A 21,266-nucleotide genomic window follows, 5' to 3' on the forward strand; every position below is an offset into this window, starting at 1 on the left:
AGATCCGTCTCATATATCTGCCAGGATCTGTTGAAAGATATCAAATGGTTTTCGAGTTGTGCTCTGGAAATGAGGCCTATCCCTCTATTTTGAGACTAAGTCAGAATTGTTTCCATGGAAACCTGGAAAAATAAAAATGCCAAAACATTGTAAATAGCAAAAGGCACCACTTTGTGGTCTGCTTCAAATATCTGTCCAGTTTTGCTGTAAGATATTAAATAGTGTTCGAGTTGTGCTCCGGAAACAAAGCCCATCCCTCCATTTTGAGACCAAGTCCGAAATGTTTCCATGGAAACCCAGAAAATTATAAATAAAATATCTGTAAATACCAAAAGGCACCACTTTGGGGTCTGACACATATATCTACCAAGTCTTGTTGACAGATATTTGGGACTTTTTGAGATGTGCTCCGGAAACAAAACACACCTCTCACTTTTGAGACAGTACCAGAATCATTTCTGAGAAACTAAGAAACTAAGAAATCACAAAAACCTGTAAATAGCAAAAGGCACCATTTTAGCATCTGATTGGTATATCTGCCAAGTTTTGCAGAAAAATAGAGAACGGATTTTGAAAAGAAGCCCATCCCTCCATTTTGAGAAATAGTCTGAAACGTTTCCATTGAAACCAAGAAAATAATATATCACAAAAGCCTGTAAGTGCTAAAAGGCACCACTTTAGGTTCTGACTGATATATCTACCAAGTTTTGCATAAAAATATAGAAAGGTTTTTGAGTTCTGCTCAAGAAACAAAGCCCATCCCTCAATTTTGAGACAAAGTCTAAATCATTTCCATTGAAACCCAGAAAATTATAAATCACAAAAACCTGTAAAGAGCAAAAGGCACCACTTGGGGATCTGCCACGAAAAACTAACAACTTTTGCTGACAGATATTACAAAGTTTTTGAGATGTGCTCCGGAAACGAAACGTTTCAATGGAAACTGAGAAAATAATAAATTCCAAAAACCTGTAAATAGCAAAAGGCACTATATTACATGCTGGGGGGATAAAAAAGTCTGCGAAATCAGAGTTCAAATGATGAACTAAATTTCCCCCAGTGTTGGGGGAAAAAGTGGTTTCAACAGCTGTGCTGCGCTGCACCCATAACGCATGCACAGTCAGTAGGTCCATGAAGCTTGAAACAGCATGCATGCCCGGTGTATGAAGTAGTCTAATCTTGGTTCTGTACAGAAACAAGTAAATAATCTACTTGTTACATAAAAAAAAAAAACTTTTTGATTGTGGTAAGCAGCCTCTGTAACAGAGAAAGTTCAATGTCTGGTGTATTGACACATATATGTCTGCCTGCCTGTCTGCCAAAGACAATGTGCAATACACAGCTTCATTCACTGTCCACATGCAATTTGAACTTAACACCTATCAGGCTATAGGCCATAAACAAAATAAATTGATTTATGACTCATGCACCCTAGTCATGTCTCTCCCACATTATGTAATTAGGCAGGTGTGATACTTGTACACATGTTTTTATGTCTGTAGGTTGCAAACAAATTACATCAATTTTTCTTGGATGACTGGACCTGACGGAAACTGGTAAAAATTCTTGTCAGATTCAAGTCCTGCTTTGTACTTGGACGAATGACAGTTTCCAGACATGCAGTAGTTCACCATCTCTACTGGGATGATTTTTGATTGGATCGAAAGCAAATTCAGAGAACATGTATCTACAAAATCCAACATCTATATATACATTCTTCTAGTGTATATGATTTTGTTTGACAACGGTATATGAATCCATATTTAAATGACACAAAAGAAGTTGTTATCAATAAAGAATCTTACTTTCTTGTGACTCAGACTAATTTTGTTTATTTGTTTTTTTACAAGTGGCAATGTATATTATATGTCATGAATAAGTGATAATTGTGTTTTAATTATGTTTGATTTTATGGTTGCATGTGACCTTTAAAACTTTATGGGTGCTGATCATATGACAGATCTTCGACCAAAAGGAATTTCACCAACCTGATTGTTCTGTGAATACTTCCAAGGAACATCTCTTTGGGTGACTTGATTACTCTCTCCCACTTTACCTGAAATTGACAACCCATGACAGTCCAGGTTAGAAATGGTCTTCAGTAACCCATGCTGTCGTAAGGTGACCAATGGGAGAGGGTGGTCAGGTTTGGTGACTTGGTCCACACGTCATCATTGGGTTGACTGATGTTCATGATGTTGATCACTGGACTGAGTTGTCCAGGCTTGAGTATTTACAGACCGCAATCTTGCTGGAATATTGCTGGTTTTTTGCAGCGTTAAACAACCAACCGACCAACCGGACACTGACACATACACCAATGAAATCACGTACTGAACACTGAGATGGGTGTCTGTTTCTCACAGTCTTGCACCAGGAACCTGTATTTGATAGGGCTGTAATGATGCATCGAAATATTGATGGACTGCAATTGGTGAGTCTTCGAGAGCAATTAATTGATGGTAGAATGAATTGACCCTCAACGGTTTAGTAATTGTCTTCTGTTGATAAATGCAGAGCACACAATACTGGAAGTTAGCCGCCTCTTCAAGTCTCTCACCAAATATCAAAAGAGACAGAAACTACTTCAGCTTAGTTTAATTTCATATAAACTGTACATTCATTTCTGAAATGACTTCAAGTGAGACAATTCAAGGAGAGAAAAACTATTACAATCGCAATAAGACTATCACAATCAGACTAGTTTGTTGCAATAGACTATCTCTATTAAAATAGTTGTTTCCCCTTCAATAGTCACCCCTCGTATCTAACACCATTTTCAGTATATATACAGTGAAACATCACTGTGTCAAGGCTGAAGCGATAGGTTATTGGATCACAGGTTTTAAGATACTGTATGTTTTCAGATGGCATTGCTAAAGCCCTATAATAAGGCCAGATGCATCACACAGACATTGTAAATACTCAAGCCTACTATTTTGAAATATGTGAAATTTTAACCATAAATTATGTGTTTGTCCTGTTTCATGGTATCCACCTCTTTCTTCTTCCATGATCCATAAACGAAACATGCTGCACACCAAGTTGAATAAAATCTTCTGGTGTCTGTGCCACCTGACCTCCGTCTCCACTAGGCACACTAGCAGGACCTGTCAATCATCTCTACAAGCATGCAGATTACTCAGATGATCACGTGACATCCCATAGCTGTTTTTCTCATCATGGACCTTCCTGAAATCTGTGATGTGAACAATTTCAGTGCTGCAACATTTGTAGAGGGGGCGAATAGTCTATCTGGCTGTCCAGGCAACTGGTTTTTGGTGATGAAATCCTACCGTAAACCAAGGACAACTTTGACATGTCTGGTCCTCTCAAAGCGCATCCCGGTGACTTCCAGGGCATCAAGATTGTAGATGTGGGCAGCGGTCACAAGACAAAGGAAGAGAGTCTTAAACATGAAACATTTGAAATCTTTCTCTGCCATAGGTTCAAATTCCAGTGATGTGAGATGTCTAAGAACCATGGCAAAGTCCCAAGTTAGTGGCCAGAACTTCAATGACTGATCAGCAGCCTTGTAAGATCACAGGAGAGACTGGAGTTCATGGACAGTTGACACCTTGATACCCATACCCGTGCCAATAATTATGTTAGGCACAGCTAGATAATTGGCTAAAATGGAGACCTTGAACTTCTTACAAGTACTGGAGATATTCAGTTACCATCTGAGGCAATGTTGTCGTAGGAGAGTAATGCTCTTAATCCCAAATGATGTTGATCACTTCATTGTCTGGTTCAGACCTGACTATTTACTGACCGCTGCCACAAAGATGACATGTTGTCAAGGGCTGACAAAAATCAAATCATTTTTTTCTATCTCAGTGTTTGAATAGTTGGTAAAATGTTAATGAAAATTAAACATAGGTAATTTATGTAGGTAAAAACCATGAGAATGGATCATGGGTTTAGCTCTGGTCAGCCAAAATGCAAGCACTTGAGTTCTCACTATAGCAAATATTGTCATCAAACTAAAAAAATACTCACCCTCTCTCGCTCCTCGTCTGATGTCAGCTTTGCAAACTTCTTGCAGATGATGTCCAGGTTGAATCGTGTGGCGTGATCAAGTTGCTTCATCCTGAGTCTGCGACGTAGGATGTCCCACATGTCTTCACTGATTGGCTGCTGACCATCACGCTCTCGGGCTGTCTTCGTGCTGATGTTGATACTGTCAAATGAGGTGTAGGACAGACAGGCAAGTCTCTCTCCTGTTGGGCTCTGTAATTGACATGGTGCTGAAATTTACTTGGGATATTGCAATTATACACCAAGTTGGCTATTTCTTTTTTTTTTTTTAATTTCTCATATTATTCTGATATTCTCATGTGGTAACCACAGGAATAAGGCAACAATAATCCAGAGGGAACGTTTACGACCATAACTTCATGCTTCATGCTGATTGCCTTATCCATCAAACTCTTTTATGTGGCTCATTCATGCATCTCTGTCAAGTGCAGAGAACAGACAATGGATGATCAAAAACAGATAATGGATAATGATGGACAGACAATGAATAAAAAAGGGATGGAAAATGGATAATCAAGAAGAGACAATGACGGACAGACAATGATTGATGAGACGATGGATAATGAGTTACAGTGGATATGTACAGATAATGGGCATTCAGGCACAGACAATGGATAATCAAGCACAGACAATGAGGGACTGACAATAGACAATGAGACAATGGATAATGAGGGACTGGCAATGGAGTAAGAGGAACAGACAATGAATAATTAGGCATAGACAAAGTATAATCAACGACAGACAATGATGGACAGAGAAAGGATAATAATAGAGTGGATAATGATAAACAGACAATGAATAATCAGGGATAGAAAATAAGGCATCAACAGTAGGTAATGAGACAATGGATAATGATAGGCAAACAAAGGATAATGATGGACAGACAATGGGGGACAAACAGTTAATAATGAGTCATGCAATATGATCCTCCAAGTTTGGCATCTTACCCGTTCAAACTGGCCACGTAATGTATCTGCTGCGGTGAACGGCAAAAAGCGCAGCACCTCCTTCTCCAGCTGCCGCTTCATGCTGCTGTAAGTGGAGGCTGAAACAAGGGAGGTAATTACTGTAGGTGGAGGCTGAAACAAGGGAGGTAATTACTGTAGGTGGAGGCTGAAACAAAGGAGGTAATTACCATAGGTGGAGACTGAAACAAGGGAAGTATGTAAAGTAGGTGGAGGCTGAAACAAGGGAGGTAATTACTGTAGGTGGCAGCTGAAACAAGTCAGGTAATCATATCACCATTAACGACAAATTGTGGATCTAACTGCCATCATGAATATGTTCGTATACACTATGTTTCACAATATCCTGTGAATTGATACAAACTCTATGCAGTCTTGCTATTTTAAACTGAGCATAAACCATCGTCTACTCTAGCCAATGAAAACTCATGCAAACAGCAATATGTCTCTCATGACATGGAATGAAACATGTGCCTGAGACTAACCATCTCCTTGACCCTAATCAGCTCTACACAATGACTCAAAATTAAGGAATGATAAGTTTTGGACATAGCACCATCACAAAATACAGTTTTCTAGACTTCCTTGATTTTTAAGAAGGGAGGTAGAGTAGTCCACTATTTACAGCATTTGCTCATCAAACTGAAGACCCAGGTTTGATTCCCCACTTGGGTACAATGCCATCAACTGCTGAAAATATTTTTGATTACTGTGCTTGAAACATGAAAGAGCACCCTTGTATGTCTTCACCACCCTCCACCCCTGCTTTCCATTTGTAGCTGCTGGTAGACTAAGCTATGCAAATGGGATACACGTGTCAACCACAACAGGGAGCTTGACACCTGATCCAATTTAAAACAATAAGCACATAAGCTTCTTCATGTGACTTAAGATAACTGTTCAGACACCCATATTTGGAGTCCTTCTGTTCCATCTGCTTGATGTGTCATCCAAGTCAGGGATCCAAAGACAAGAATAGGTTCCACTTTTTAAGACAAGAATAGGCTGCTAAAGACCAATTGTAACTCAAACCTCAGTTCCAGACTCATGCAACTACACCTAAAGAAAACATAGTCATTTTACCAACAAGGTATTCTGCAATGGACTGTGTCAGTTCTGTCTTGGTTAGATCTAGGCAGATGTCGCTGAAGATCTGAAACAGGAATGAGGGAAATTAGTTTTACACTACTTTTATCAAACTTCCAACAATATCACAGCAGGGGACATCAGAAATGTGCTTAACACAATATACTCACAGGGGGAATCAAACCCCAGTCTTCAACATGATCATGCAATGGCACTGTAACCTGTATAGTGTATCATTGTGAAATTAGGACTAGAAAAAACACCAACTTGATTCCAGTGAACAATGTGATCTTTATTGGTTGTGCGATCTCGTGACTCAAAGTGTGAACATGTGTGGCCAGGTCATGACTATCTTGACTAGTGTGCCAGCGGAATCCCTATGAATGAATTTATACATGGAACAACCTGGAATCTGCTGCCAAAGGAAATATGATTTGAAAAGTTATTTCTTGACGGGCTTTGATATAAATCTAAGATATACTGATGTACAGAAGAAAGTAAACAGGTGCTTTGGGACTACTTTAAGAAAACAATGTAGATATCTGGAAAGGTCATTGGATTTTGACTTAAAAGATACAAACAGAGTGTACATGTTGCCACAACACCATGGCTATCCTTAATAGTGGTATGAGGACAGACACCACAAACCTCCACACGATGACTTACGTACCATGGTCAAGACCCATAAGGATCGGAGTTAGAATCAGTCTTAAGCAACTAATGTGACCAGGTGTTCAGACACACTGGTTGACACATGTCATCGTATGATGCTCATGCTGTTGATCATTGGATTGTTTGGTCCAGACTCAGTTAAATGCAACCACCACCAAATAGATGGCATACTGCTGAAACTAACACAAAACAAAGCAGGATCAAGATGACCAGATACTCAGCATTTAGGTTACCTTTTTCATTGTGTAGAGGTCTTTTGTTCTTATGAGGAGGTAGTGAAGAAGGGCTTGTCGGGTTGGAGCGTACGCAGTCTTGAAGCTCTCCACCAGACCCTCAAGTGACACACACACTTTCCACACCTGTCCGTTGCGGTAATCATACACACTGCCCCCTGATGGCAGAAAACAAATTTCACAGTACATGTCATCGGACTTTTATGTAAAAAACTGTATGATAAGAATCTAAATGATACTATGTGTTGACAATACTGACTACACCTCTGAGTATTGTTCACAAACTCTGAGATGATGATGGTAATGATTCTGCAGAGGGACAGAACATAAAACTGTTTTACCTTCATGCAAAATACTTTCATTTCATTGGTCAGTGATGCTCTGGTAAGTTTTCGTGTCACTCCTATTGCTACAACGAACAATACATCAGACCGAATTTCACATGAGAGAAGCATACCACATATTATCTTGGGTTGAGATAAATATAAATAACTTTGTGAATGTGTGTGCGAGCTCATCACGTCATGATTGAGTTCGTGAGTTGAATTCAAGATTGCATGCGTGAGCTGGTGAGTGTTGGTAAGCCAACAAAAGCTTTGGTTACCTGGTGGTTTAAGACAGAAACTGAATGGTTTGATTATACACAGTCATCTCTGACCAGCATTATTTGGATCAGTGAGTGAGTGAGTGAGTGAGTGAGTGGGCTGGGTGAGTGGGTGATTGAGCAGCCTGCAACAATGGTGTACCTATGTCCCTGGTGAATGTCCTGCACGGTGACAGAGAGTGGATGTTCCTGCACTCATGACTGGTTACAGACATGGTGTCCGGCATGTCCAATGTCCGTGACTGCAAGGAGGTCTGGCTAACATACTTCTCCTCCATTGGGGTCGTTATGTCCACCAGCTGCAGAGTACACATCAACACCATCAGAGGATACTACTGCACAGCAACCACATGTCAGGAAACTACAACACAAAACTCAAACACAGAACTATTGTTCTATAACCAAGTAGCTACAGTGCTCTAACTTGATTGTGTCCTGCAACTAGTGAGTGAGTGAGTGAGTGAGTGAGTTTAGTTTTACGCCACACTCAGCTGTATTCCAGCTATATGGCGGTGGTCTGTAAATATTCGAGTCTGACCACCTGATCCTGTTAGTCACCTCTTACAACAACCATAGTCCCTTTTATGGCAGGCATGGGTTGCCGAAGACCGTCGGGGGTATCCTGCAACTAAGGTATACATGGACATCATAATGACGGAGTGTTTGGGTGTTACAGTAAGTATGGCAACCTATGGATACAGCAGTGTCTAGAGTTATTGTGGTGCCACATTCATCATCTCAGTACCTGGAACCTGACAGTGTATGTGCGGGTGTCTGGTCGGATGTCTGTTCCGTCTGTGTCAGAGGCGGACACATTTCCATGGGCAGGATCTGTCTCGGGATCTGATGTCATGAGGCTTGCTGTACTGGAAGTGCTCATCAACCGATCTCTACTGTGATCTGGAACAGAAGGGGTAAACTGCTACAACCTGTCTGCAAATCTACCATGTGTTATCCATGGTGTAGTTGAATGCTTAATGCCACAGTCTACAATTCTATTATCATGGAAGGCAAATCGGAATTCAATATGGACTAAATACTACTTCATAGCAGGATTTCCAGAACTTAAGCCCACTTAACATTATGCCCATGGGCTTAAAAATGGGACATTTTCCCATTATTAAGTCCACAGGCCTAAATTAAGATTTCAAATGTTATTGTTCAGAGTGGAATCCCTTTCCAAAAGCTTATGACAAACATCAGCTTGTATAACAACTGTAGTGCAGTCAGAAGTTTCGCGGTTTTAATAACTGAAATTTTCAGAAGTTTATAAGTTTGAGTGTGTTAATGATTTAATCATGCTGCACCTTCAAAGGGCCCCTGAACAGTAGTCATGCATGATACCTGATGACAACTAGCTTTAAATCAAAGCTGAATGATAGTGTAAAATAACATCTCATTAGGTCACCAGAACTGCACCATATTTTCACCATTTGGGGGATATGGCTTCTAGACCAGTTGGCTGTACTTACTGTGAAGCAGAATATGGTGACATGGTTCAAACTCTATCCCGACATTGAGCAGATGGACAAAGAATCCCGGGAGAAGCACCATTAGGTAGTCTCCTGAAACATGAGAATCAGCAGAGTTGAGAGGCCCTAATTTTCTCAGCTGTCTCTTGTCTTTGTTTCATCCCATTATCATGGACATGGTGACAGCACAAAACCTTCACTGGATTGATGCTTATTTGAACATAAGACAGAACCCAGCATGTGCTAAATCACAAATCATTGCAAGAACCTTTCTGGAACAGCTTCAAACAGAACAGGATTATCATGAGAGATGGTGACTACAAAGTGAAAACAATCTTCTCTGTATGGTGGTATGAAAAGGGACATCTTTCTGTGGACTCAAATCTACCTTTTTTACTGCAAGTACTTGATTATGCATGCTCAAGTTGGTCCATGCCTTATAAATGTCACTCCTGTTTATGTCATTAACAAGTCCAGTGACTAATTTACTTTTCAGAAGTGGGCCCTTGGTCCATGGCTAATTAAAATAGTGGGATATTGGCCACTGTAGATGGATCATCAGAAAAGACAAGAGAGACCATGCCTTCACTCAGCAGTTTTTATAAATTTGTCATGCAAATAGCTGTTCAGCTGCATCAATTAAAGTGTTAACTTAAATTGAATTGCTACCTTTTCATATTTTTCACTGCCATTTTCATTTGTCTGTTCAACTATTCAGCTTGGACATCAAGTTTATGGTCAGCACTATCAGCATGTCTCTTGAGCATGGAAGTACGGAAATTATCAGTTCCATCAGTGAAAACATCATGCTTTCCATTTTTCAGATAAAGTGCACAAGTGATTTTGTTTCAAGACTCATTATAAAGGAACCCACACATACAAACCTTCCCATTTCGAGTTTGGAACGAACAGTTTGGCTTTTGATAGGTTCATCTCAATTATTAAATTAGAACTGTCATCACTTGACTTTGCAACAGTTTGGGCATTTTCTTGTGGAAATATGTTGCAAATATTAAAGAGTTTGGTGAGGTACGTTTTAACATTGATTGATAGGAGATAATTTTTTTTATAGTGTGCCAATCAGACCCACGAGGTTACAGGACAGTGCATCATTTTCAACTATCATGCACCAATGGCACAAGGGCATGGTCTAAATTAGACTCTGAAAGTCAATAACAAGCCATCCTCTACAGTGCAGTCCCCAAACACTAAGTGATTGCTTATGGCACGTAATCAGAATCTGATTCCTATTACCCAGGATAACCCTAGCTGTCAGTCAGGTGCTAGAAGATTATAGTCATATGACTTTGTTCAACTGGGTACCCATTTTCTGCTGAGACAATTTTGAAGCAAACTTTATGACCTATGTAATCGACGAAACATGTATGTTTGTGGTATGGCTTGCATGGGCTTGAACCACTAGGCTACCCATCACCTTGTATGATGCAAACAACTCACCAATCCAATGAAAGGAAAGTCTACGTGATCCAATCAAACTCCGTGGCAGTCCTGTGACGCACCCATGGAGAACCTTTGCTGCAAAACAAAACCAACATCAGCCTACTCATGTGACAGCGGGCAAAAGAGCTGGAGTTCATGATGCTTTTCTCAACATTCAAGCAATATCATTTGTGGGGGACAGCCAAGTGGGGAATCAAACCTGGGCCTTCGGCATGACGAGCAAACACTTTAACCACTGGGCTATCCCACCATCCTCTACTCATGTATGAGTTTGTGGGCTCACACAATGCTGGTTGAAATTTCCATTACTATTCCATTACTAATCCATTACTACTCCATTACTATTCCATTACTATTAGCATATAAACATAAAATTTCAGATATGAATAGCATGACTTGCTTTTGGTCGTAGCACTGTGCTAATGTTGGTTTCCTGACAATGAACAATATTGTGACATTATCTAGTGTAAGTCTTATTAAAAATACAGTTGAACCCCGTTTACCCGGACCCCACATATCCAGAAACCCCGCCTTCCGGAGTTTCAAAGCATTCCCATACATTTCCAATGAAAAATGATCCAGTTATCCGGACGCAGAGATCTGTGCAACGTGCATCTGAATGTGTCACGTCAATATCGTTTACCGCACAACTAACTGATTTCTTAATCTATCAGAAGGCATTTGGTGTGAATTGATTAATTAGCCATCAAAATACTAGTGACGCGTGTCACTCAGGTTGTTCATTAGGATTTGGCGCGTGTGAGAACATCTTATCAGTAACGAAAACACATGTTAAGTAGGATTAAGGGAAACTACACGGTAATTGTACTGTATATAAAACTTATAAATCGACCCCTGCTATCTGTCGCGATGCAGGTTAAAAATAGCCTGCCACATGACCTAAGTCATGTGATCCCGTCTGGAAATTTACTTTCTGCAGACAGCACAAATTCGATACGATGTCATATGTTTTTAGGGCATTTAAAATTAACAAAAGAATAGGCAATTGGCAAAATAGAAACTTTCTGTCATCGATTTAGGTTTTTCATCTAACTCACAATCTGAAGCTTCACATGCTACACGATTACGTCCGAGACAACTTGACAAATGGTAACCTACATTCCCCCTTCCATGTATTATCGGCACACTTATATGTTATGATGATTCACTGTTATTACTATTGACAGTTGATTTATTGATATACGCACGTGAATATTGTTTGCTTTCACTTAATTTTCATGGTTTGGATGTTTGATCCAGTTAACCAGGCGTCTCGCTATCCGGACAATTTTCGAGTGAAACCAAAATGTCCGGGTATACGGGGCTCAACTCAGCCTAACATTTCCTGATCTTTCAAAGTCTGGAAATTCCAGCAAAATCAGGACAGAGAACCTGCATTACATAATGCTGTTACTTGAGACTTAAACAAGGGCCATAATACCATATTCAAATCCTTGGTGGTAGGGATTTTGTTTCTAAGCATATTGACTATATCTCATCTATTCGGCTTGTGAAATGAGGCCTTGTATGAAGTCCCTCTTAGACACTTACACATCAGTGATGCACACAAGTGCACAGTGTCTCCTGAACCCTTTAACTATGAAGTGCTACCTACTGTGATGCACCATGCAGATGTAGTAGTTGATCGTGTTGTCGTCTACTGCTGCTGTTGGTGAGGCCTTGCCCTTGGGGGAGGTGAAGCTCATATGTTGATGACACAGGCAGTATGTCCCATTAGCCTGACTCAGCACACATGTATTTAGACTTACATCTACACAAACATAAAATACAGGTATTTAGACTTACATCTACACAAACACAAAATATGCATGATGTGGTGATATGAACTTTCAGTGGATACATCAGGAACAGAAACTGAACAGCACACAAAGACCTAGCTTACTTGGTCAGGGTGGTAGGACACTGTCCATAGGAGAGAACTCACTGAACCAGTCATGACTTCTAGAACGTATCTTGAGTTGGTAATAAGGTGCTAAGACAGTATTCAGGGGAACAGACTGACTGCATGAGCTCTCAACTCCTTAAGCAGATGTGTATGATCTGCACTGATGGATATAAACCATCCATGTGAACCAACAGAACCAATGCTTGTCATTGCAGCAGGACTGATCGTGGCGTCTCCCAACCCCATAGTGGACCTCTGTACCGAAAATGCGCCTTGGACCTTCAGCCATACCTGCTCACGCTATGGACACTATGTTGTTTCTGAGCAGGAATATATTCTTGGTGGCAATCAATTAACCAAACATGCTGATTACCTCCCCTGTCCTATATTGTCAGACTTACCAGGAATTCCAGGATTCAGTGGTCTATCCGCATAGTGAGACCTATGGAACCAACACAAGGGTTGCAGTTACATTGATGCAGTCAACATGAATGAGTGAGTGAGTTTTACGCCGCACTCAGCAATATTCCAGCTATATGGCAGCGGTCTGTAAATAATCGAGTCTGGACCTGACAGTCCAGTGATCAACAGCATGAGCATCAATCTATGCAATTTGGAACAAGTGTCAACCAAGTCAGAGAGTTTGACTACCCAATCCCATTAGTCGCCTCTTACCTGCCAATAAAATATATTCATATACATGTTTAAATTTTAACCCAATCGTCAGGCAGGTGAATGTGAGAATCTGACAGTCCATGAACCTGTACTGTGAGGATGGACAGGCAGGTATTTTGAACAATGGTGATATGCACCAGCAAGACTTACCTTAAAGTTGACCTGATATAGGGAAAGGGGAACTTCAATCGAATGTCAAGCTGAAAGAACAGAAACAAATCAAGCTATAACAAACAGCAGAGATTTCCATTTTACATCCTATGAAAAGTTCAAACGGTGGTAAAATATCGTAAATAAATATATAAATGAAAATGTCACAAAATTCTCACTTTGTGTGGGATTCCCTACTTGTGGGAGAAGTGCCGTCTCAATACTTTAAGCTATGACATCATCAGAACGTAACCTTACTCTAGCCTGTACGAGTCATCATTGACACATTAAGACACAGAAATTAGTCTTGATTTCTAATAAGGTGCACTTACTTCACATGTGTTAAAAAATTAAAACATTGAATAATATTAGACATACTGTGGACTCCCTCTAAACTGAAATCCCTCTAATCCACTATTCCCTGTAAACCAACACATGTATATGGTCCCAAATTTGTCCCTGTACAATATCATATACTCTGTAATTTTCAGCAAGACAGCTGATATGTGTCTGATTTTCCCGTATGTCTCTATTGCAACATGTGAACTTTACATACACTGTAAAAATGGTCTGGGACATAATGGGTGAGAGGGTTGCACTATCATTCTTCCAGTTTGCAGTCCTTTGGTGTAACGGAAGCCTATGAAGGAGTTTGATTCCTAGATGTGTGATGGTCTAAAGTATCAGCAGCCATCAATTCTTCATGGGCTTCCCCTGAGTGATAAGTGTAACTCACTCGCTCGCTCGCTCACTCACTCACTCACTCACTCACTCACTCACTCACTCACTCACTCACTCGCTCACCATGCTGTCATGCTCAGCATTCTTATGGAACTGAAGAGTTGACAGTTTCTGTGCCACGTTGCTGCTGTTGTCCCCTAGTGGACGGAAGTTGTAGATGTAGTGGAGTCGCTGGTTGACAGCATCCCACTGACACCAAACAAACTTCCGTACCAGCTGCATGGTGTGTGGTTGGTTGGACATGACCTGGAGAAGACAGGGGTTTATCGGGATTATACACATGGGACATAAGGATTCTACACATGGGACTTGAGGAGACAAGGGTTTATCAGGATTATTCACAGGGGACTTGAGGAGAGAAGGGTTTATCAGGATTATTCACAGGGGACTTGAGGAGACAGTGGTTTATCAGGATTATTCACAGGGGACTTGAGGAGACAAGGGTTTATCAGGGTTATACACAGGGGACTTGAGGAGACGGGGTTTATCAGGATTATTCACAGGGGACTTGAGGAGACAGGGGTTTATCAGGGTTATACACAGGGGACTTGAGGAGACGGGGTTTATCAGGATTATTCACAGGGGACTTGAGGAGACAGGGGTTTATCAGGGTTATACACATGTGACTTAGGAGACAGGGGTTTATCAGTGTTATACACATGTGACTTGAAGAGACAGGGGTTTATCAGGGTTATACACATGTGACTTAGGAGACAGGGGTTTATCAGGGTTATACACATGTGACTTGAGGAGACAGGGGTTTATCAGGGTTATACACATGTGACTTGAAGAGACAGGGGTTTATCAGGGTTATACACATGTGACTTGAGGAGAATGGGGTTTATCAGGGTTATACACATGGGACTTGAGGAGATGGGGTTTATCAGGGTTATACACATGTGACTTGAGGAGACGGGGTTTATCAGGGTTATACACATGTGACTTGAGGAGACGGGGGTTTATCAGGGTTATACACATGGGACTTGAGGAGACGGGGTTTATCAGGGTAAGACATAACATGACAGGAATCGAGGTGTTCTGTGGAGAATTTTTTTCAGGCATCATCTCAAAAGACATATGCATAAAACTTAAGATAAACATTACTATATTCACTCACAATGGTGTCTGATAACCACTATTTCTTAATATTATTCTTGATAACTGATAACATATAGAGAGCACTTACAGTTCTCTTATCCCCAGCTCTTGCCATGGGGATCTTGTATAAACCTATTGCTGAAAACAGAAACCAACAACATACACATAAAGCATAAAGCAATATTTGATTATAATCATTGTTACAATGACCAAGCTGAACAAATTACAGTTACACAAAGGGGGATAACTCTTGCTACCTTGTTGTGGAACACATCAACTTAATGAACTTTCTGCTCTGTAGTGAGACTGAAGAAACATGTGAATGTCATGAAAGAATATATAACCAAAACGTCAAAGCAGTAGTTTAGTGCCAACGTCAAAATAACCTGTCCTCATAAACAAAAAGACATGACAACACTTAGGTAAGTGCAACAGTAAAGTAAATGCAGTAACAGTAAAGTAAAAAGCAGACGTCACTGTATGATGACTTAATTTAATCATTTCCTCTTCCTGTACCTGTTAACAATAAAAAGTCTGATTATCATATTTTCCTGACAAATAGTTCAAAGGACAGAAGACACTATAATGTCAGCCTCAAGGTAACTTGAAATTTATTTCATCTGAGTGAACTGATGATAAAACAACATGGCTAAGTACTTGTGTTAAATATTGGTTGAAATCACATGATTGATGACTGGTTCAGTACCAAAGAGCAATCATCGACAAAAAAAATGGTTAGCATAATTTTTCTGATTTTTCTAATCAGGTTGTTACTGCAGATAAGTACAAAGAAAAAACTTGTGGTTCTGTGTTGTTGTTGTTTTATTTTGAAATTACATTTACGAATTCCGCATTCAGTGTAAAATGATGCAACTTGATAATTTAAAGAGATGACTATTATATCATGAAGTTCAGAGCAAAAAAAATTGCAGTGTCTTCAAGAAATATTCAGTCATTACTTGTTAGTAAGTGAAGTGAGTTTTCTTAGGATTAAAAATGTTTTCGGGCACGGATAATTTCTATGCCATTTTCCATTGTCAAGTGAAACACTGAAACAGTAGGTCGCAAATCGTTTGTTTGATTATGAGAAAATGTGCTTCAATCCGCATTCGATTGGTCACTGCGACCAATCTTTGATTATTTCAGTTAAATGGACCACCACTATAAGCTACTTACACTCTTTATGAAGGAAGACCAGAAGATGGGACTCCCTGGGTGCTGACTGGTCAGAATGGCTTGAGTACAGAAACTGGACTTTGAGGAAGTTGCTTCGCTCAAGGTTGAGGGAGAAGACACGAGTGTCTGAGGCTTGTAACTCCGCAAGATATGCTTGGTACACCTCTGAAAATACAGTGCCAGGAGATGGGTTGCTTCTATGACAGTGAATCTCACCTCCAGTCTTGTACATCTTCAGCATACACAGATGTTTGGGTAGCCTAGTGATTAAAGTGCTTGCTTGTCTCACCGAAGACCTGGTTTAAATTCCCCATATTGGTACAATTTGTGGAACCCATTTACGGTGCCCCCCAACCATGACACTGATTTTGGAATATTGCTGAAATAGGTGTAAATGTAACTTTTCCTCTGACCTATCATAACATTAGTACTCTGACGCAGGTGTCCATGTACTTAAACCATAATAGTTCAGTGCAAAAGTGTACTTAATTACATTGTACATGGGGTATAGGGAACTGTATTTCTTAACTTCAGACAGTGGTCATAGTCAGCAATTTTTCTTGATAGCAGTGTTAGTACCTACACTGAAACGCTGCACTCATTGTCATAAAGTTGACTATCACTAGAACTTGGTTTTCCTTCACAGTCAGCATTGTCAGTTAAGGTACATCCATTGTGTCTAAAATAAATTGGTCAGTTCCATTGCCTCACAGGACCAGCAGTGGCTGCTGGGGATCTATCCTCACCAGGAATCCCCAAAAAGGGGTAAGGTTTACCTCTTCCAGTCTTGCCATCTTTGGATACATCCCCCTTGGACAAGGTTGTAAAAGCTGGAACAAATTTGAACAGCATTTATGTGCATCGCCATCCACAGTTCTGTACTGAATACTATTCACACTGTCTAACTAAGTAATGGGGTAGTGATTCTAATTTCTTCTCATCTACACGGCTGCTATGTTAATGAATAAGAAAATTGGAAAGGAAAACATATCAACAAATACATAACTGTAACTGTTCTGAAAAACAGCTGGTCAAAAATATTGTAAAAAACATTTCGTACAGACACAGTTAACACATAAGAATGATAATTTGTAAAATAGTAACCATTTTTCAGTGAAACATGTCACACAAAGAACAGCATGTAATTTTACACATTTACATGATAGATATACTATTGTATTAATATGATAGATTTTTCATAATTTCACCTTGACTTTTGCACATAACTGGTACTAAATATCCCATACCTTAAAACATAGATAAACACAGAACATGTATTTACTGAAAAGCACAGAACAGTCAAAAAGGTATTAATTTTGTCGAACTTGAAACATAATGATCTTGGAAGTGTGATCTACTCCAGTAATAATGTATGCATTCCCTGTACACAATGCTCCTACCTAGCAATGTCTTTGATGCATTGATGGAGCAGGATACTATCTTGAGCTTCTGGTTGTTGACTTGTATAACCTGAATACAACAACATAAATCTCCTCCATCACCGTAAGTCATTGCTCTGGGGCATCTGATAGCCTTCAAAAACTGATGGCATGATTTGGTGTTAGCTTTTGATTTTTTCAGTGTTCACAAGAGCATTCTCTGTGTAAAGTCTGGTTCTTAACTAACATGCAATATTGTGATCATTCATTCTGTGGAAACAACCGTGTCTACTATGTTTGATGAAGGATTTTCTTGACCTGAACTGCTCATTTTATATTTGAAATTAAATTTGCGATGTTGAACTGTAAGAATGGCATTTAGAAAAATGAGTCCTTGTCAGAGCAATTAAATGTCATGCATTGAGGACTTGTACATATCTCTAGTGCAGGTACATGTTGCTGTAGGCATAATATGCCCATTTTACAAACATTCACTAACCCCATATGCACCATTCACCCCACATTCAAGCACTAGGATTCATCCTTCAATCAAGCACTATTCTCAGGTTTCATCCATCAATCAAGCACTTTTCTCAGCATTCATCCATCAATCAAACACTATTCTCAGCATTCATCCTTCAAGCACTATTCTCAGCATTCAGCCTTCAATCGAGCACTTTTCGAGTATTCATCCTTCAATTCAGCACTATTCTCAGGCTTCATCCTTCAATCAAGCACTATTCTCAGTACTTATCCTAGATTAAACCACAGTATGCAATATTCACCAACCACTTAAACAATACCACAGTATTCACCAACCAAGTAAACAAAAATCACAGTATTCACCCAGCACTCAAGTACAGTATGCAGTATTCACCAACCACTTGAAACAACACTCACAGCATTTACCCAGCACTAAAACAATACCAACACTATTCACCAACCACTCTTTACCAAGCACTATCCACAGTATTCACCAACAACTCAAGCACTACTCACAGTATTCACCAACAACTCAAGCACAATACACAGTATTCATCAACGACTCAAGCACAATACACAGTATTCACCAACAACTTAAGCATTATACACAGTATTCACAAAACCACTCAAGCACTATAGACAGTATTCATCCAACATTCAAGCATTTTATACATAGTTATCACCTTGTGGTCCTGAGTAGCTGGGTTAAACAGCCCCACATGGGTCACAAGTGATCCAGACTGAAACAGAAGACCCAGAAAACTGCTGGGTTACAATGACCTGTGATTGACAATGTCCAGTTACTTGCCTATCAAACCTCTGGCTGACAAGGACCAGGGATCACATTTGAGAATTAGTTCCAAACATACAGAAGTGAGTGAGTGAGTGAGTTTAGTTTTACGCCGCTTTTAGCAATATTCCACCAGAAAATGGGCTTCACACATTGTATCCATGTGGGGAATCGAACCCGGGTCTTCGGCATGACGAGCGAACGCTTTAACCACTAGGCTACTCCACTGCCTAAACATACAGAAGGCCCTCTGCAACACATAAGCACAAGTTGTGCTCAGTGTATGAACAGGATTTATGACAGCTTCTTACTGGACCATCAGGAGTTTAATAATACATCTGATTAGTATGCCTGCATCTCTTAATTTAGAGCCAACAACCTGTAGATCTGGGCACAACTATGGGAGGTAATTTATCTGAAAGTTTTTTCTTTGAGACTACAGACACTATTCTGGGATAACATAGAAATACCTTCCTGTTGGGAGGGTCAAAGTCATTCCAGGAATATACGATAGATCCATCCTTTTCTTGAGTCAGAACTCTTGGAGATATGGACGCAGCATCTACTGGGAAATGATAGACATGATAAAATCAAAGTGAACACATTGATAACGCACACATGTTAAAAACCATTAGAAGTGAGTGAGTGAGTTTAGTTTTATGCCACACTCAGTTGTATTCCAACTATATGGCGTTGGTCTGTAAATTATTGAGTCTGGACCAGACAGTCCAGTGATCAACAGCATGACCATCAATCGGCGCAGGATGACGTCAACCAAGTCAGCAAGCCTGACCACCCAATCCTGTTAGTTGCCTCTTACGACAAGCATAATCACCTCTTATAGCAAGCATGGGTTGCTGAAAGCCTATTCTACTCTGGGACCTTCACGAGTCATTAGAAAGTAGTCCAAACAAAGGTATTTGTCAACAGACAGTAATCCTGGGATGAAAAAAATACATTTCACTTGTATTATATGAATCTGATACAGTGATGCATAAACTCTAATCATAAAGACCAGGTTTCTGTGACTGAAAAGAAAATGGCTGTCCTTCACTGTGAATGTGTGAGCTGGGTTTAAGACTTATCTAAGATTGATAACAGAGTGTGATCTTGGCTTCGGATGAAAGCTAGATGGGATTAGACGCATCTATAACTCTGGTGAAACCCACTTAGGTACAGTGAAACCAAAGATCTGAGGCATAGTGAAATCTGTGACCAGGGGTATGGTAAAATCTATGGTCAGGCCTATGGTGAAACCCATGAAATTCAGGGGTATGGTAAAATTCATGATCAGGTGTATGGTGAAACCCACAGTTCGTGAAAATAGCAAAAACTCATGACCAGGGACTTTTTTCACAACATGATCTTCGCACTCAGGTGATTGTAATTAAGGCTCTGTTCAAGCATGGGAGATAAGATCAGTGCTAAGATCTGTGATCATATGTGTTGCCTGTATGAAACGGAGATGATATGCATAGAGGTTATTACATTCGTGCCCATGTCATACTATATTTACGACATGAGTGTCTATATGAATGTTAGTAATAGTATTTCCCAAGAGTGAGGGATGGGCCGATATTTTGGCACGCTTGTCGTCAAACAGAGGAAAATAATCCCAAATTTCACTTTCAAACATTGGCTGGCTACCCTACATATAAAATGGCACATCACAGACGATATGTGACGTCATTGCATTGTTCATGACGTCACGATACCATGACAAAGTGGTAATTTGTCAAAGGGTAAATATATAAAAAATATGAACCCTGAGATGATAAATTGTATAGTTAACCCCTGCTTCAAATGTGTACCCTAAAATTCAAACACGTAAAGTTGGTGAAAGTTTCCGGATGTGACATATTGAATTGGTACTTAAATTCTTTTTTTTTTCAGACATTTATTTAAAGGGAGCACAAACTGAGGCCGGAAGTTTTAAGCCTCATTAAAACATTATAGAGCACTTGTACATGGCATTATATTGAGCTGTATTTTCTTCAGTTCTGTAAAATATTTTTTGAAAGTTTTGTCACGGTATTGTATGCAATACACTGGTTGTGCTTAACTTGTCAATCAGTGTCACTTGTTTGTGGGAGGTGTGACTGTGAAAGAGTTAAATTTTAGAAATATGAACAGTGGATAAGCAAACCAGTACCTGATACACCATGCTCTTGTCGTCTTCGGGATATAAAAGCCGTAATCGAACCTGTCAAGTCAAAACATTTCTTGAATTCAATCATTCTGTAAACATTATTGTCACAGGACGACCGAACAAAATGTTTACATTTTGCTCGTCACATGTCACAGGTTCAACCGGAAGCAGTGGCAGCTGCGAAT

At 39.9% G+C, this 21,266-nt stretch overlaps 1 protein-coding gene across 2 annotated transcripts in view; it reads right to left on the reverse strand.

The window, feature by feature from the left end:
- The window catches only part of LOC137295733 (protein pigeon-like), a 45,681-nt gene extending 24,415 nt beyond the window's left edge, over nucleotides 1-21,266 (reverse strand). The window contains exons 1-20 of one of the 2 annotated variants that reach the window (XM_067827255.1): nucleotides 21,085-21,266; nucleotides 19,403-19,497; nucleotides 18,826-18,882; nucleotides 17,681-17,750; nucleotides 17,057-17,110; nucleotides 16,281-16,445; nucleotides 15,193-15,242; nucleotides 14,070-14,252; nucleotides 13,266-13,315; nucleotides 12,842-12,882; nucleotides 12,150-12,305; nucleotides 10,532-10,609; nucleotides 9,074-9,166; nucleotides 8,347-8,501; nucleotides 7,744-7,900; nucleotides 6,998-7,155; nucleotides 6,090-6,159; nucleotides 4,989-5,086; nucleotides 4,003-4,233; nucleotides 1,989-2,056 (exon numbers count right to left, since the gene is read on the reverse strand). In XM_067827255.1, the coding sequence (XP_067683356.1) occupies nucleotides 1,989-2,056; nucleotides 4,003-4,233; nucleotides 4,989-5,086; nucleotides 6,090-6,159; nucleotides 6,998-7,155; nucleotides 7,744-7,900; nucleotides 8,347-8,501; nucleotides 9,074-9,166; nucleotides 10,532-10,609; nucleotides 12,150-12,305; nucleotides 12,842-12,882; nucleotides 13,266-13,315; nucleotides 14,070-14,252; nucleotides 15,193-15,242; nucleotides 16,281-16,445; nucleotides 17,057-17,110; nucleotides 17,681-17,750; nucleotides 18,826-18,882; nucleotides 19,403-19,497; nucleotides 21,085-21,169 (2,114 nt within the window). In that variant the 5' untranslated portion in view covers nucleotides 21,170-21,266. The remainder of the gene's footprint in view (nucleotides 1-1,988; nucleotides 2,057-4,002; nucleotides 4,234-4,988; nucleotides 5,087-6,089; nucleotides 6,160-6,997; nucleotides 7,156-7,743; nucleotides 7,901-8,346; nucleotides 8,502-9,073; nucleotides 9,167-10,531; nucleotides 10,610-12,149; nucleotides 12,306-12,841; nucleotides 12,883-13,265; nucleotides 13,316-14,069; nucleotides 14,253-15,192; nucleotides 15,243-16,280; nucleotides 16,446-17,056; nucleotides 17,111-17,680; nucleotides 17,751-18,825; nucleotides 18,883-19,402; nucleotides 19,498-21,084) is intronic. The other variant, XM_067827256.1, reaches the window with a different exon arrangement.

Source organism: Haliotis asinina, chromosome 9 (genome assembly GCF_037392515.1).
Source record: "Haliotis asinina isolate JCU_RB_2024 chromosome 9, JCU_Hal_asi_v2, whole genome shotgun sequence".
NCBI lineage: Eukaryota > Metazoa > Mollusca > Gastropoda > Lepetellida > Haliotidae > Haliotis > Haliotis asinina.